Source organism: Carassius auratus, chromosome 2, assembly GCF_003368295.1.
Source record: "Carassius auratus strain Wakin chromosome 2, ASM336829v1, whole genome shotgun sequence".
Lineage (NCBI taxonomy): Eukaryota > Metazoa > Chordata > Actinopteri > Cypriniformes > Cyprinidae > Carassius > Carassius auratus.
Genome location: NC_039244.1, coordinates 22114259 through 22132762, shown reverse-complemented (window position 1 = coordinate 22132762; position 18504 = coordinate 22114259). Strand labels below are relative to the sequence as shown.

At 33.7% G+C, this 18504-nt stretch overlaps 1 protein-coding gene across 1 annotated transcript in view; it reads right to left on the bottom strand.

Annotated features, from left to right (window-relative positions):
• The window catches only part of LOC113120788 (protein EFR3 homolog A-like), a 33077-nt gene extending 24089 nt beyond the window's left edge, over positions 1-8988 (bottom strand). The window contains exons 1-2 of the mRNA XM_026290847.1: positions 8892-8988; positions 8621-8724 (exon numbers count right to left, since the gene is read on the bottom strand). Of these exons, the coding sequence (XP_026146632.1) occupies positions 8621-8630 (10 nt within the window). The 5' untranslated portion in view covers positions 8631-8724; positions 8892-8988. The remainder of the gene's footprint in view (positions 1-8620; positions 8725-8891) is intronic.
• Positions 8989-18504: the final 9516 nt, after the last annotated feature.

Sequence of the window (18504 nt, the reverse complement as noted above, 5' to 3'; positions counted from 1 at the left end):
TACCTGAACCGAATACCTGCCCGAGGACTCGCCCCATACTGGGACTGGCAGGAGAGCCAACCAATTACAGATGAATGGAAGTTACGCCTAGTGTGGTCTGTCTGTGAAGTGACGGAGATAAACCAGACCAGGACTCTGAAAGAATAATCATCTTAACCCTTGATACATTACGCTGATATATTTGTAGAGAAAGGTCTAAGCTAATGAAGCATAATAAACCAAGTACTTTTAAATGTTAACTTAAAATGTGGATCAACTCAATCAGCCATATTAAAAATCATGATATTTTCATTTGATCCACCAATAACTGGAAAATTATGTAATAATGGGGTTCATTAAAAGGGATGACGAGATTAAATACATTCTCTACAATTTTACCCATTTTCACACTATTATGAATTTTTTTTTCAATTACACATTTATAACTAATTTTTTTTTTAGGACAAAAACATACTGTCATGGAATTATGTCATGTTTTACTATTTTAAAACAATAAAATGTAAAACAACAACAACAAAAAATAGAAAGTGTTTATTGGACTATATTATGTCATAAACTATATTAGAATATTATGTTTTTTTAATGTGCAATAACAGATGGAAATTAAATAAATTAAAAATATGCTGTATGAATAATTATTCAGAAACGATTCTGGAAATTGACGGAGTAACTTTTACAACATGACTTCATTTGTTACAATACTATCAAAAGACGAAATAACAAAAGACACTTACATTTTCTACAAAATAATGTTATTTTGTGGCAAATCACCAGAATACAACCACATTGTATTCATCATGGAGAGCCCAATATTTAAGTTTGAAAGACATAAATGAACGATAATTCCAAATGCGGGTATATTTTGATTTTCGCTTTTTTTTATAACTTAAAAAAAAAATAAGTTTTTTATAACCCCCACAAAAGTTAACAAGACCAGGCTAAAATTGCTAATCCAAATGAAGAAACAATATACATAAATAATACTAATTTCAAGGGCGTTCTGAGAACAAAATCATTAAGGTTTTGTTTTCATCTTCATTTCCATGAGGAAAGCTATTTCATAACAGAGAAGCAGCCACAGCCACCAGGGGGCGCTCGTCCTGTGCGGGCCACCCCAGAGCAGGGTGCAAATCCTGCTTCCCACTAGTGCCTGTTGAATCCCCATTACTGCCAACATGAGAGCATCTGGGGAAATGAAGAGATTGATTCAGTGCTTGCAGAGAAAATCCTCTTAACCTTATGAGGACCTGAAATAGCTTAAGAGTTTGAAAAGCGAGAACAGAGCCCGAGAGAAAAAGACAGAGAGACAGACCAGGATGCATAATGATGAAGGCAGAACTTTAAGACCTTTGTGAGCACATGGCATAAACACAAAACAACCTGTGGGGAGTAATCTAATCAAAACACTAAAGTGCGTGTGTGAAAGCATCCTAAGACTACAATCAACCTACTCTTGTTTTAAACTAAGGTTGCACTTTAGAGTTTAACCTCTGACCTTTCATCTGTGTGTGTTTGCTTTAGTGAGTATATACCTGGCTTTCTGTTCATATTTGAAGCTGAAGACCAAAGTCTATGATGTAAAAACCCATAATCCTTTGCCATCTGACAGAGTACATGTAGAGTCTATACAAATACACTCTCCCAAACATACGCTGTGCTAAATTTACCTACATGGGTCGATGGTGTGGAGGGCAGATATGCATGAGCAAGTCAATACAGAGCAGGAAAAGGAATGGAGGAGAGAGTGAAGGAAACAAAAAACCTCTTATCTCTTCTAAACATCTGACCGGTTTTACATTTGAGAGAAATTCAACCATTTAGACGATGTGCATCATCTGCACATTTGCTTTGCACTTATAAGATCATTAGCTCAGTAATTATTTCCATTAACACAATGCAAATAAATGTCTCAAAATTTTTGCTTATAAAATATATGACTGACATCTGGAAACATGGCAGGCAGTGATAATTTAGGAGACTACAAACAAAACCCTGCGTGCCTGCATACTGTGCATTAGTTATGAAAGCAGCATGAAGTGTGTATGGAATTTTCTCTGGCAGTACGTAAACATGCGGTTTTAAAATCATAATCCTTCTCTTGTTCTATGTTCTTTATAGTTCTTCTAATTAGTAATCGACCTATATGACCAATATTTAAAGTTCAGGATGGTTAATGTAATACTAAAGTCGACACATGGCATGGCTGTGCATGAATGGTCAAAATCCTTCTCCTAGTGAAATATTAATGTAAACATGGTCAGTTGTATGTCATATTTCATCCAAAAATACATGTGGTCATAACTGATGTCATTCTAAACCTTTTTTATGTTTTATATTAGAAAGGAAGTTCACATTTATAATGACACGAGGGTAAGTAAATAAATGATAGATTTTTGGGGGGTGAACTATCCCTGTTAGTAAATGTAAATAATAGAATAAAATACAAAATAGATGGGATAAAACATCTGATATTTTTAATATTAACAGAAATAATAGCAAGGGAGTAAAACACTGCTATTTTTTGATAACTTAAAAATAGTGATGAAATTTTTTTTTATTATACAATTATTTAATTAATAGTTGATGCACCAAAATTTTTACAACCTGAATACAGCAAAAAAAAAAAAAAAAAGAAAAAAAAAGAAAAAGCGGAAATAGTTTGGATTCTGCTGCCTGAGTTCTTCCAGCTGGTTACCACCAGACAAGCTCCAAATACAGTGAAGAATTGAAATCATTGACCAAAACATTTACATACTTCACCATGAGCAAATATCATGCTAAATCATACAGGTGGAGAGACCTCTAGTATATACATGACTGTAAAGCGCTTTGGGTGTACAGCAGCAATACACAATAAAGTGCTATAAATCCCTCATTCATTCATTCAAGTGGGAATATGTTGAATTGTGTTCTTGTGAAATATCTATACTCCCAAATAACTTTATTACTACAGCTTTAATTTATTAACGGTCATTAAATAGAATAAAGAGTAACCCAAATTTAATTAATGAAACTTCATCATCCGCAAGAACCAGACTGCAGAAAGGAATCAGACTTCCCCCTTTGCCTGAGGCTAAAGTTCACAGAAAATAATGTTTTTTGCACAGACTGATGGTTTCACTTCGTAAGACCTCAATATATCAGGGGCCACGGAGATTAATTTTGTGTTGATAAGCTTTTGTTTGACTCTCACAGTAATGGTAGCCCTTGACTTGCATTTTATGAATCACCAAGGACAATGGTTTCAGCTATTTATGTATTTATTGGCTATTAATTTGTTATTTTTTAAAGTACACTTTACATAAAAGGAAAGGAGCTTTTCAATTAATATCATTTTTTTAATTATAATCAATTGCTGATGTTAACTAGTTTTTCATTTTTTATATATATATATATATATATATATAATTTTTTTTTGTAAAAATATAGTAAAAAATATTTTAATTTGCATGCTGAGAGTGTGTTGTTAGTGAACTTCAAATTATATTTACACTTAATTTAATTTACATAAATTTGCATTAAATTCATCTACTTTAAATTATGATCACTACAATCACACACATTCAGACGGACATCTTTGGCACAAGGGGAAACTTTGTTAATCAACAGCCAAATATTGGCCTTGCCCATATACTGGTCAACTGTTAATTCTAATCAAAGCTTTTGCACCTAACATTTTACCACTGAATATATTTTCAATGTTCAGGCTGTATATTTTAATGTTTCTATATATTACACGCACAGTAAAATTACCTGAAGTAATCAAGAAAAAAAAAAAAAAAACATGCACAAACATACCAGCATCAGTGTTCTCTGAGTCCATGTCTGTGTGTGCTCACTGGACCTGGGATACAATCGCTGTCTTTCTGTCTCTCTAGCTTTCTCTCTCTAGGTCCTGAACAGTGCAGGAAGTCTAACCATATTCTACACACACACACACACACACACACACACACACACACACACACATACACACAGAGACACACACACACCCTTCTGCATGAGGCCCGAGGGGAGAGCAGTATTTAATTCTGATGATGCTGGTGTTTTGGCACATTGAAAATTTCACTGCAGTGTCAACACCAGCATCTAACAGAATAATGCCACCATGCGCGTGCACACTCTTGACCAACACAAAACACACACGTCGCCGCTTTCCCTTGATGTTTTCCCTCACACTGAATCTTCACTAGCACATCGTCCACTGCGCATATGAATGAGACACTGCCAAATGGAAAGCCAGGAACACCAATACAAAACAGATGACAGATCAAACACACACAGATCAAACTCTCTCATGCACTTAAAACGGAAGATCAAACTTTGCTTTGGAAATGTGCACATTATCATCTCAAAGCCATGAGAGAGGGAGAGAGATCCTTGAGAGAGAGATAATCAGAGAGATCCTTCAGAGAGAGAGAGAAACGGAAAGATCCCTGAGAAAGGGAGAGAGATGCTGGGCGGTCATTGTCCCCTGAACACAGACATGTCAACAGCAATTTCAATCAATTCTCTTTTTTTTCACCAATATTTGAAACAGGTCACATCTAAATGACAATATCAAATCTAAAATACGATTAAGTACATATCGTAAATATTTGACAAAGCAATTCGTACTGCAATATGAGAAAGATTTAACATCTCACGCTGCTTAGATATCCTATAGCAAAAAGGCATAAATTACATTGAAACAGCAGTTCTCATTTTCAGCAAGGTGTAAAAAAAAAACTCCAAACTAGCTAGCAATGTAAAAGATTAAAACTAAATTTGGTCCCACTTTATATTAGGTGGCCTTAACTACTATGTACCTACATAAAAATAAGTACAATGTACTTATTGTGTTCATATTGTATTGTAAAACACTTTTGCTGCTATTGAGGTGGGATAGGGGTAAGGTTAGGGAGAGGGTTGGAGGTATGGGTAAGTTTAAGGGTGGGTTAAGCTGAAAAGTATGGGTCAACAGTGTAATTATAAATGTAATTACAGAAATTAAATACAGATGTAATTACATGTCGTTTTTTTAAATATAAGTACAATGTACAAACATGTATGTACATAATAAGTACATTGTACTAAATAATTAATTAAAATGTAAGTAAATAGTAGTTAAGGCCACTTAATATAAAGTGGGTCCCTACATTTTTATTAATATCAATAAGAAATAAGATTTCATTTAATATCAAAATAATAATTGTTGTTGCTCTTAATAAAAAATAAAAATAATGTCCTTTGTTTTAGCAGATAACTGTAATGCACTCCATATTCCAAAAACTTGTTTATTTGGACATGTGTTAGATTTATACAAAGACTTTGCTTTTTGGCAATGACTTCTCAAAAGTTAAGTTCTGCCAATGCTTTGCTGCCAACCGAAACTGTTAAGGCTGAGCAAACCCAAGTCCTCTGCAGAAGAATAAAACTAAGGAAGAAAAAAATTATTATAAATTCAATAATAATACTTAATTTAACATTAATAATAAGTCCAGTTGTTGATAAATAATAATAATCATCATAAATTGCCATTTATTTTATTTGAGAACTGTGTAGGTGACAAACGTTTTTATTATTATTATTATTATTAGTAGTATTATTATTATTGCTCTCCGGATTCCAAAAACCTTGATTATTTAGATCAGAGTGAGATGAATTAAATTTGGCAAAAATAATGTAGTTGAAAAAAATTATTTATTTATTTTTTATTAATGTGAACTGACCCGAACTCTAATTTCCCCTTATCATTAGCAAACATGACAGACGGGCCTGTTCAAATGTAAATCACCTGCTGCTCAAGTAAGGTTAGTTAATGCATATCTAAACCCACATGTGAGTTATCAGGGCAATCAACAAACCAAGAACCAGTTATTTATCTTATTTCTCAACATAACTGACCTCTACTGTATGTCAGATTCTGCGATGTTTTGTAAACCTCTTTAAAGTGCCCCTTATTATGCCATTTTTAAGGTTTCTAATATTGTTTTCTGAGTCTCCTAAAACAGGTTTAAATGCATGCAAGGTACAAAAACACATTATTTTTATTTTAAAATAGATTTAATTTGATCTCATTTCTAAATGACTCGTGCGAAGCAGTGCAAAGAATCAGTCTCTCTAAACCCCTCCGTTTCGTGAGCCCTCACTGCTGTGATTGGTGCAGAACAGAAGAGACTGGTTCTGGATTTGTCTACTGTGTACAGTTTGTGTCGAAACGAAACGCCCATTGCCATGATGGAATGAGGGCCTTGTAGACTTGTAAATAAATGGAAAAGATAGTATCTATTGTACCTCACCAATTCAAGCCAGAGTCTGATGATGAAATGGTTGAACTGGCTTATCGGTAGGAAACTAATTCACAAGCACTGGAGTAGGACATGTCTCACTGGTAAAGTGTCAAGTGTTGACAAGTTGTCAACAGGTTGTTGATAAAGTTGTCAAGTGTTGGCAAGTTTGTGGTAATTCTGAGTTCAGATAAAACAAATTTACTCTCACAGAATAGGATCTTCTCGACATGATTTTAACCACATGGAAATTTTACTATGTTCGCGGGCAAGTTGATGACATAGAACTTGGGACTACTAAATGATGTTTGATTGCTAGTTGCAATCAGTGACATCTTAAGTAAATGTAAATTCACATGAAAAAAGAAGTAATATTTGTGTAAAGGAAATAGGACTGTAGCGTGAATGTAGCCACAGAACATTCACAGAATCACTTTTTCTCTCCATTTTCCTCTCTCATCCAAGTTCAAGGATAAAGGGCTTGTCTTACAGGGTCCTGACTGCCCAGAAATAGACTGTGTGTGTGTGTCAGAGCAGAGAGGTTATCATACTCCCTCTGAGGGGTGTGGGAGTTGTGTTTGTACTTCAGTGGAGAGGTCACCCTACTCTCAGTGTGTGTGTGTGTGTTTGTTGTACTTCTCTTTTGAGTGCAGCGAGTCAGCAGCAATAACCCTCAGGGGTGTCTGGTCTACTGCGTCAAACTTCACATTACGCAATCTGACAAAATAATGCAACACTAAACTATATCACAAATGGCAAACTAAATGCCACACAAAACTATATCACATGTGAAACCAACCAATGTCACAAACTTTAAACATAGCAATAACGTACCAAAACACAACACCAAAAAAAACCCCAGGTAAAATATTTATATCTCAATGAATCAATGTCAACTAAAATACCAAAACAATTATAAAGTTAACAATACCAAACCAGACTTGAAAACTAACAAAACAATATCCAACAAATTATCAGCCTAAAATAGCTGATAAACACCACCAGCCATAAGAACAAATAAATATGTCACATGTGTCATTTGTTTGCCAAAAAATAAAGTTTGTTTAATTTTCAATAATTTAAAGATAAATGAAATGAATGTTTTATGCATTCATTTGATAACCAGAAATGATTAAACACAGAATTGCTGAGGGGAAAAAAATAAGGCTACTTTATGGAGAAGAAAAAAAAATAATTAAGTATCAATTAAGTAATAATTATGCATTAAAATAATTTGACATGCTAAAACAGAATTTGGTAACGATCAAAAATATGTTGGGGAAAAATATAACAAGTTTCATGATTTTAATTAGTTAGACATGCTTTTTGATTAATACAATTTAATTTAACTATTTAAGAAAAAAGTCAAGAAAAATTAAAATGGAAAAAACTATTTGAAAATATAAAATAAAACAGAATTTAGGAAATAATTAAACTGATTTCATACGGCCCTAACAGTAACACGCTGCAAATTCTCAAAACACAAACAAAGACACGCCCTTCCCTTAAACACTTCCGACGTGGTCTGTGCATATTTACAGCATGTTTCTATTTTTGTTTGTTTGTTTTGTATTTGCAGCAGTTTTCTTTGATTGTGTTGTGAGTTTATATATACACTATATATATACACATACATACACACACACACACACACACACACACACACACTTATTTCAACTATTTGCCAAGGAAACTTTTTTATTTAATTTTTATTTAATTTAGTTTAAATTGATATACTAAAATAACTGAAAATTTAATAAAAACCTAAATAAAAACAGACAAAAACTAATTCAAAATATGAATAAAAACTACAACAGAATCTTAGTAATTCTGAAATAACACTGAAGAATGAAGCACAACAGTGTCTCTTGGCCACAGAAGACTTTCATAAGCTCTTCAGGAACATCCAAATACATTACATAAGTTGTCAATCTTAGAGTAGGATTTTATGCTGACACTAAATCACATGCCAGGGCCACCTGCTGTCAAAGTCTATGGCATCAGTGCCAACACCTCAAGTCTGACCGGACTCATTGCCCTCCATGGGATCATGGGTAAAACAGACTGCATAGTCAATGACCATAGTATGAGGAACTGACTATGATACTACTGGATGATTAGCGTATTGATGTACCTAGTTATTTAGGGTACTTGAAGGAATAACAAAACAATGTAATACCACACTTTTTGTGCTTTTCTGTTAATGAAGAGGCAGCAGGGAAGAGCTGATATCAGCAGAACCCCAGTAGGCTAATGACACTGACTCGTTCTCACATACACACTGCAGTACAATATTTGGACCATAAACCGTCTTAAGTTAATGACAGAGGAAAGAGAATTCGGGTTCTTACCGGTAGGCATTCCTCCACTCGGTTACGTCCGCGTCCGAAGCAGTGCGTTTGGATCAGATCAGCTTGAAAGGTGGTTTGGGTTTAACATATGGATCGGAGGACGTCTGGATCACACACATATACACACAAACACGTATTAAGCGAATCCGATCAGAACCGTTCAACGAGCTTAAAACAGACGGCTATAAAAACATATGATCAAAAATAGCGCTACGATGTCTTGTGTTGTTAAGTATTAATAAAGTAAAGAAATCGAGTTGTGTGTGAATACCTGTAGATGCAGATTAAGCGCAACACATCCGTGTTTCCTGCTTCACATTCCGCGTGACGTCGGGACTCGCCAACACGGAAGTGATCGTCGAGCGGCAGCAAGCGCGCGCACTGAAGAAAAAAAAAAACTAAAAACACAGCACACGCTGAAGGGTGATTCACAGAGTGAGACAGGTGGGTAGAAGAAAGAAGTTGATTACTTTGTTATAATGTATTATAATAGCAAGTCCCTGGAAGTGTGTGTGAATATTACCTGCTCTCTTATCCAGCTTCTAAAATTAAGAAGCAGGGCAATCTCAGTTGCTTTTGATTTAGGTTAATGAACTGTGTGTGTGTGTTTGTGTGTGTGTGTGTGTGTGTGTGTGTGTGACGTGTGCGCGCGCGTGTATGTTGCTGGATAAGTCATTAAAAATCTATTACATGTGGTGATATTATTTTTTGCCATTATGTTCTTCTTAAAAGTGTAGTTCAACCAATAAAAATAAAAATAAATAAAAAATGTATATTGTTTACTCTTTAATGAATGTTACTATGGTACTTATATGGTACAAGATACATTATGTTGCTTTGTTTTCCCATGCTACTACAATGTAAACAGCAAAAATAAAAATAAAAATAAATAAAATTAAAAGGCACCATAGAAGCATCATAATGTAGTTTATTCCAAGGCTTTTAGGTGCCACGGATCCCCAGTTTTGATAATCGTCATGCAAGGGACACCCATCCTAAAATTTAAATGGCTGCTATATTCATGTATAAAAACCCAATTTACAATTATTATAAATACCTGTAAAATCTAATGTTTTATGTTGCATTATTATTTTCTACTCAGTACTATACTGAACTATTTACTTATTCATTTTAATCACATTTTTAAACTGATTTTTTAATAATTAATTAATTTTATTTATAATTTTTTTTTACTATTTTTCCTCAAATTTGCCATCTTTTCAATTAAGCATTTAATCTAGTTCATACAACTGCTTTAACTTATTTGTTCATGAATTTGACTGATTCGCTTCTCAAGTTCAGTACTTAATTATCTGGCCCCAATCACTGGTTGATGGTCCACTGCAGGGAAAGATTATCAGTGAATAACTTTAACATTTTGGTATTCTATAATTTAAGAAAACTTGTAATATAGTCATAAGAAGCACCTTTATTAGGCTTTTATATCCTTTTTCTAATCATAAACGTTTGGTTTCGATATTACTAATAAATTGAAGGGGTTAATTCTAAATGGCTTTTGATGTCTTTGTTGTTACAAAACCCTGCCACTTCATCACAACACATTATTGGCAGAATATTGTCATTTACAGTAGCCATCATGTATTATAATACAAACCTCAGTAATGTGTGCCTGTGTCAGACCTCATGTGTATAACTGGATTATGTTAGGATAAGCTGAAACCATCCAGTCAAATAGCCTAAGCTTTGAAGACCTGAGCATGTGTGTGTGTGTGGGAGAGAGAGATAGAAAGAGAGAGAGAGAAAATACACAGTATTAAGATAAAATCTTTGCTTTACTAGAATTATGTGATTAAGCTCCATTTTATCCAAGCATCTGTTTAAACACCGAAAACACACACACTCATTCACTCATTTCTCATGCATACTTACAATTCTTTATAACTAGGTGTGTTTACATTGTATTATGGCTTGAAGGTTTAACACAGTGTACCAAGGGAAACAGCAATGCTGGTGCACAAACTGGTTTGAAACTACTCTGGCACCTACAGATGCAAACATTTGCATAATAATTACTGAAATGGTGGCCAACTAATCCTATTTCTTCAGTAATCTCCATCAAATCTGTGTGTTGTGATTTTTTGTTTCCTGTGGACACACACACACACACACACACACACAATGTTTTCTGCCTCATTGATATTGGTGGTAATGAAGCATGAAAGTTTGGGCAGTTTGATTGATTGACTAATGGTTTAGCTGTGTGTGTTTGTTTGTGTGCACAAATGGCAGCTGGTATTGCCAGTCATTCAGTAAAGTGCTGTAGTTATTTGAATACTGCATGCAAACGTGTATTGCAGTGATTGCATCTAAAATATGCACTTTTCTTTTTGCAAATATACATTTGAACCTAAAATATTTGTTTACAATTAAGTTAATGTATACAGTATATTATTTTTCAACTCCTTACAGACAAAGACAAAACCACACGCACTCTTGCACGTTACTCTCTTAATCCGTCTGAAGACATTTATAAAATTTACATCAGGACTTCCAGTGTGGAAATGAATAATAAAAGAGTTGGACATGTACATTTTACTATATTAGTATTTTATTTGGCAACTTGCATGTTATTTCTTGCATATATGTGGAAAACAAAAAGTAGATATTATGAAGAATGTTGAGAATATTATGGATATGACAGTGGCAAGGAAAGAACATTGTTTTCATTTCCAGTTTATAAAAACAACATTTGGTCTGTTCTGTTATATGGCTTCAGAAAACTTGGAAATATTGCACTTATTTACACAGAATACTTGTATGGTAATTTCTTGGTTTTTATTTGTCATTTTTGGTGCTTGACAGTCAGTGACAGCCAGCATAAAAATAAAAAAAAAACATATTTTTGTTTTCTAGGGAAGAAATGTCTTGAGGAAATGCTTTGTCTTGAAATTGTCTTGAGGATGAAAAACTTAATAAAAAAAAGAATGAAAAAATATATTTTAGTTTTAAATAAAACAAAGATTATTACAGTTTTTTTAAGTGTGGCAATTCATTTTATGTGACACAATACCCTAGTAAAAATGTAATATATTTAAAATACATTTATTTTATACTAAGTATGCTTCAAATCTGTTAAAAGGATAGTTCACCCAGAAATGAAGATTCTGTTATTAATTACTCACTTTCATGTCACGCAAGACCTTCCTTAATGTTTGTAACACAAATTAAGATATTTTTGATGAAATCGGAGAGCTTTCTGACCCTGCATAGACAACAAATGCAACTGAAATGTTCCCAGGCCCAGAAACGTAAAGATATAGGTAAAAAAGTCCATGTGCAAAAATAAACAACGCATTATTCATGCATTTTACTTCTAGGTTTGTATAATTAGCTGTTCAAGCAAGCGGCAAAACATTTGAACACAATAATTAGCCTACTTTTCTTGTTAAAATATTTAAAATGAAAAAACCACAGGCAGAAACAGTCTCGTGCAATTTGCATTTAAATCTTTATCACAAGCAATCCCATGGGTCTTAATGAACTTTGTTTTTTTGTTTCCATAAAAGTGAACATATATATTGTTTTCCTTGTTTATCTAAAAGTGCTCTTTTTCTTGTTTTAAACCTAGCAAAAAAAAACGTGTTGTGTTTCCATGTCAATCCATGTTAATTTTTCCCACGAACAATGCGTTTTCACTTTAATTCAGCGCTTGCAGCACAGCAAAAATAGACTCAGTACGTTAACAATCACTGCTCTGCTGCAGACTCCTTAAAACGCACTGACGGACCACAACCTCGTGCAACTGGAATCCGTTAATACGCACTGTAGACGGAGTATGGAGGGACAGAACGCTCTCAGACTAAATCTAAAATATCTTAAACTGTGTTCCGAAGATGAACGGAGGTCTTACGGGTTTGTAATGACATGAGGGTGAGTCATTAATGACATAATTTTCCTTTTTGGGTGAACTAACCCTTTAAGCATACCAGTTTAGTATACTAAAAGTATTTTTATTTTTCAATAGGGTATATATGTTGTTTTCCATCCAACACGGTGCAACATTGTTGTTTTTCCCATTCCAGCATTGTGCTTTTTCTATATAAATCTTTAAAACATGCTGATTTAATTTTTAATTTCATACCTATACAGAAATTGCTTAAACCTAAATATGGCTTACCCATTTTTTACATAACATGTCCACCTTTAAGGATTTTCAGGTTTCTACCACGAGCTTCACACTGAGCTTCAGATCAGTATTGACCCATAGAACAAGTGTTTGTGTGAGAGATAAACAGACAGTTTGATTTTGAGTTGGGAGTTTGACATTTTTTACCAACTAGCATTTGGATGCAATGTCTGTTCATTGTATTTCGTCAGAATCAATGTATGGATAGATTGCATAATAAATACACACACATTTGAAATTGAGAGAGACTTTTGAATATTCTCTCAAACCCTGACAAGATAGAAGAAAGAAATTAAAAGTCAGTTGTGTGCAACGTGGGCTTATTGCCATGCTCATATTAAACTGCATCACCACTGCTTTCATATTAAAAATAGGATACTACACTAGCCTGTTTAGGTGTATTTACTTAGCAGATGCTTTCTCGAGAGGCTTAACAGAAAGTACATATATAATGTGGCAGCTGATAGAACAGGTAGCAAAAAATCAAGTCAGCTGCTGAATTTAGAACCCCTCAGAACTAGGAATAACATCAAGATCATAATGCAGGACAGACAGAACTTGTCAGAAAGCACTAATCATTAAGGATGAGTCAATGGGTCTTGTAAACTCAGAAATATGACTGTAGTCCAGATTCGTGGGAGAGGATGAGCTCATTCGAGGTAAAGCTCTAGGGTGATGAGTTGGCACTGGTCGGATGCATCAGGGTTGAATTCACAGATCTTTTCTGAGATGAGGGAAGATAGCAAGGTCAAATCTGTAACTGAGTGTCAGTTTATTGGATTGGAATATGTGTAAAGATGCAGGGTCAGTTAGAAAGCAAAAAGAATTGTATTTCTCAGAGCTCGACTTGCCATTCTGAAATTTCTATTGGTCAGTTGATTCCTACAGATATATTATTTTCCGACATCCAATTCTTTGGTGAGTGCTGCACACAGAATGTTTGCATTCGGTATCTATCATATTTAATGTCAAAACATTTTTAACCTCACTGAATATCATGTTTGTTCCTCATTGGTGAAGTAAATGGATTACAGGTGAGGTTTCATGTTGATTCCATCATTTGGCTGTCTGAGAAAACATTGTATGAATCCTAAAAGATTCCTTTGATTCAAAATCTGTACTCTTCAATCGATAGTTTGACATGTTTACCAACAGTTTATTAATGACCACTGTGTTCATAATTTATGATGACATTTTGCCAGTCTAAGAAGTTTTGAGGCACAAAACAATTTACAACTATCAGATCAAGAACCATTAATGGGATAGTTCACCAAATATTATAATTTGGTCATTATTTACGTAGCCGCAAGTTGTTCCAAATCTGTATTAATTTTTTTTTTTCTTTTATTGAATGTTGGTAACTAAACAGTTGCTGGTAGCCTTTGACTTCCATAGTATTTTTTTCCACAAGAAAGAAACAACTTGGAACAACTTGAGGGTGAGTAAATTATGACATGATTGGTGTGACAACAACAAACCACTTGCTCCTCACATATCTTTTTCCCCCATATTTTCGTGTCTTGTCGTGTCACAAACATGTTTGTACAGTCTGACAAGCAGCAAGAACTAATATAAATCGTACAGTGTGTACACACTTTAGAAGATTTAAAAAACACTGACAACATTAGTTTAATATTAGTTTGTCTGGGAAAGTAGTGAGCTGTTAAATGCAGTATATTAACAACACATGACTGAAACTCCTTCAAAAAGGTTTCTTGAGATATTAGGCCTATATCACTGATAAAACATTTGTTTCTTATGTGAAATGAATCTGGAGTTTTGTTTTGTTTTTGTAATGCGGTTTCAAGCCATGAGCACAAAATCACAGTCCCAATCAATTGTACGCATCTGTAACGATAATTGTTCTATTTTGGTTGATTAAAAACTGTGTGCAATTAACTTGAAGTGATTAAAAAAGGAATTAGCATCTGCAGTGTGAAAAGTGAGGGATTTAACAATCAATCTGTATAAAATGTCTCAAAGCTCTGAGAATGAGATGTGGTTTTCCTAAAGTATATTACTTGTGCAACTGTCCATCATATTTCATGACAATAAAATAGATTTTGAAATAATTAAAAAGGAAACAACTGTAGGTTTTGTGAAATCAGCATTTGAATAAAATCTGCTCAAATGCTTGAACTTGAATGCTCATTTTACTTTTTCACCTTAAACTGTTCAAAAATCAATTGTGTGTATTGTGTCTATTTTATATATCTTTATTTGATCTGAATGCAATAGTTGACCTGTTTGGAACAGAAATGGTGACCCTTGACATGGACACTGAAGGATGGACACGTTTCCTAATATCTCAATGGTAACACTTCTTTTTCAGATTTATTTGCTATTATTACATAACTTTTATTATATTAGTGTCAATTTTCCTGTATCTGCTGTATTACAAAAATACTCTAAAACAATGTATAAATGGTTATTTGGCTTTTGAGAACATTTTTCTCACACTTACATCCTAGATACCATCGATCAAAAGACAAAGTCATTGCAGAAGCAGAGCTGCATACAAAGCATGTGAGTTTACATGATATTAAACAGATTTTTCATATAGAGTAAACATACGTTTAAGTATAAAACATAAAAAAATTAGTTCTGTATTGTGTGTGTAATTATGTAACATGTAAATACACTATTAAAAAGTTTGGGGTCGGTACATTTTTTAATTTATTTATTTATTCTGAGAGAGGGAGAGAAATAAGTAAATGCTTTTATTCAGCAAGAATGCATTCAATTGATCATAAGTTAAAATAATTCTATTGTCACCCAAAAAATCCGTTTTCAAATAATAAATGCTGTTTTTTTGTTTTGTTTTTTACTTTCTATTCATCAAAGAATCTTAAAAATGATCAGTTTTGAGAAAAATACTAAGCAGAATGCTGTTTTCAACATTGATGATAATAAGGAAAGTTTCTTTATTTGCAAATTAGAATGATTTCTGAATGATCCTCTGTCACTGAAAAGTTATTAAAAGCTGAATAATATTAAGTTATTTTAAATGAAAAAGAATAGTTCACATGTTTTGACTTTATTTTTGATCAAATAAATTCATCCTAAACGGAACAGATTTGATATGGAGGGTTTTCATTATTTATGGTTGTGTTATGTGTCGTGGACCCTCTCATGCTGTGAAGCACTGGCACTGTCTCTTTCTCTCTCACACACAGAATGTTGGCTGCAAAGGGAAATTCAAAATAAAAGTGAAAAGGCTAAATGAAAGAAAGTTGGCATGGAAGTGAAGCTATAACAAGAGAAAGAGAAACTTAATTATAAAGCAGACGAGAGAGACAAAAACTGGCAGATATGTTTTTTTTTTTTTAATTATAGTCTGTGATTTGTTGTTTGCTGTGATATTCTGCTTGCTTCTTCCTACTTTTTCACGTCTCTCATAGTAATGGTAGCATGTGTGAACAGTACTGAAGTCTGGGGCTGAATTTTATGGATCACTTCCACAGTTCTGGAACCTAAAACATCAACAGCAGAATGGGCTGACAGGTGGCTGAATCCAACACACGTACAGTCATGACACACAAACAAACACATGCAAGCCTGCACAAGACAGCATGTAAGCAGACATTTTCGTGGAATTATGGGAACTTTAGTTTTAACAGTTTCTATCTCTGTCTTTCTCTTAGTTTCTCATTTATTTTGTGACCTTTAACCTTGTTGGAAATCAAAGGAACAAAGTGATCACATTCAAATGTTGTTTTACTTTTAAGCTTGTATGACTTGTCAATGAAATCTGACAAATGTTTTCCCTTTTTTTTGTCAATATTGAAGGTGAGACATGGCAAATAAGGATTATAATTAAATGATTGCATTAAAAACATATTGTTGGCACAAATATGATGAGAAAAATACAATGACAATGTAATTCCTAAGGCATTAATGTTTTTTTTTTTTGTAGAAAAAAGGGTTGAATCGAAAAATACACTAGAAGTGAGCATAGCACAGACACTGATTATATAGTTGGTGTGATTTTAAGGTAATTTTGACTACAGTTAGATGCCATTGTAGTAAAATGAATTAATATTGAGTAAAATTTGTCAAAAAGTTTGGGGTTGGTAAGACTTTTAGTTCACAAACGCCTGCATTTATTTGATATTTTGAAATAATGATGTTATTGAAAATAACATTTCAATGTTTAATATATATTTAAAAATGTTATTTATTCCTGTTATGGCAAAGCTGAATTTTTAGCATTCAATACAACAGTCTGCAGTGTCACATGATCCTTAAAAAATCATTCTAATGTTAATTTGGTGCTCAAGAAACATTCATTATTATTATCAGAGTTTAAAACAGTTGTGCTGCTTATCTTTTTTTATGAATAGAAAAAGTTTAAAAGAACAGCATTTATTTGAAATAGGTCCTTTATAAATGTCTTCACTGACACTTCTGAACAATTTAATACATCCTTGAAGAATTCCAATATTAAATCTTGACCCCAAAATGTCATTTTTTTTTTGTATAATTACATTAAATTTAAATAATAATTTAATCAAAAGACAAAAAATATGACTAAAACTAAAAATATATAAAGAAAAATAACAATTGTATGTGTGTGATAGTAAAACCTTTTTTTTGGTGTTGTGGGAACAAAATTTTTTTTTTTTGTAAAAAGTGCAGAAAAACAAACATAAAGTGTGTACAGTATAAAAAATTATTTGTGTGTGTGTGTGTGTGTGTGTGTGTGTGTGTGTGTGAGATTTGGACGACTGCTCTCTACTGCCTTCTGCTGTCATGTGTTGTTTGGGGCAGAGACATGAAGGTCTTCGCTAAACAAGTTCATAAAGGTTTTTGAGAAGGTAAGCTGCTTTGTTGGGTTTTGTGTGTATGTGTGTAACCAGAGAGACACAATGACATTAAGGAGAGTGAATTAAACTATGACCAGGCTTTTAATTTTAAACACCCTGACCATGAAAAACACAAATTAAGCACCTAATAGGCACCTGGTCTTATGAGGCAGAGATTCTATAATTACGCAAATGTGTCTGCTGAATATAGAATGTCCTTCATGCCTATCTGAGCCCAAACACTCAAAGCCACAGTATGTGTGTGTCTGTCTTTCTCTGTGTGTGTGTGTGTGTGTGTGTGTGTGTGTGTGTGTTAATGCTTTTCCTGTGCAAGTGCTAATGTATTTTCTGTGTCTTTTTTCATTGGCTATTTTAGTGAAGGTTTCCTCTTCGCTGTGTTTCATTTGAGAGTGTGTGAGGTGTGTCTGGATGTGTGTGTTGGATGGATTCTTACAGCCTCCCTTTTTCCTGATCTTCTCAGTCACTTATTCATCAGACGGCCTGTTGGAGGAAGAGAGAGAGGTGTGTGTCATATAAGTGATGTCTTTCTTAGCACTGAGCCATGATCTCTGCCAATAATTGCTGTAATCAAGATGCTTTAACATGCACAGGTGTGTGAGGTGGATTTGAGAAAAATGAGTGGATCACTCCACTCCGTATAGTTCCCTATAATGTGAATCAATGAACATGAATTCATGCATTAGCAAGGGTCTTTAAAACAGAGATACTGATGACACAATTACCTGTGTAAAAGGCTTCACAACAAAATGATGCTGATATTTCATCAGCTGTTACAGTATATTTCAAAATTGATTTATAAAACTGTGTTTACAGGAGACGTTATGCTTAATGCACTTGCGGAAACGCGTAGACTGGAAACACGAGCACATGTGTTTAAAGTTTGTTTTTTAGTAACCAAATTCATGTTTGGT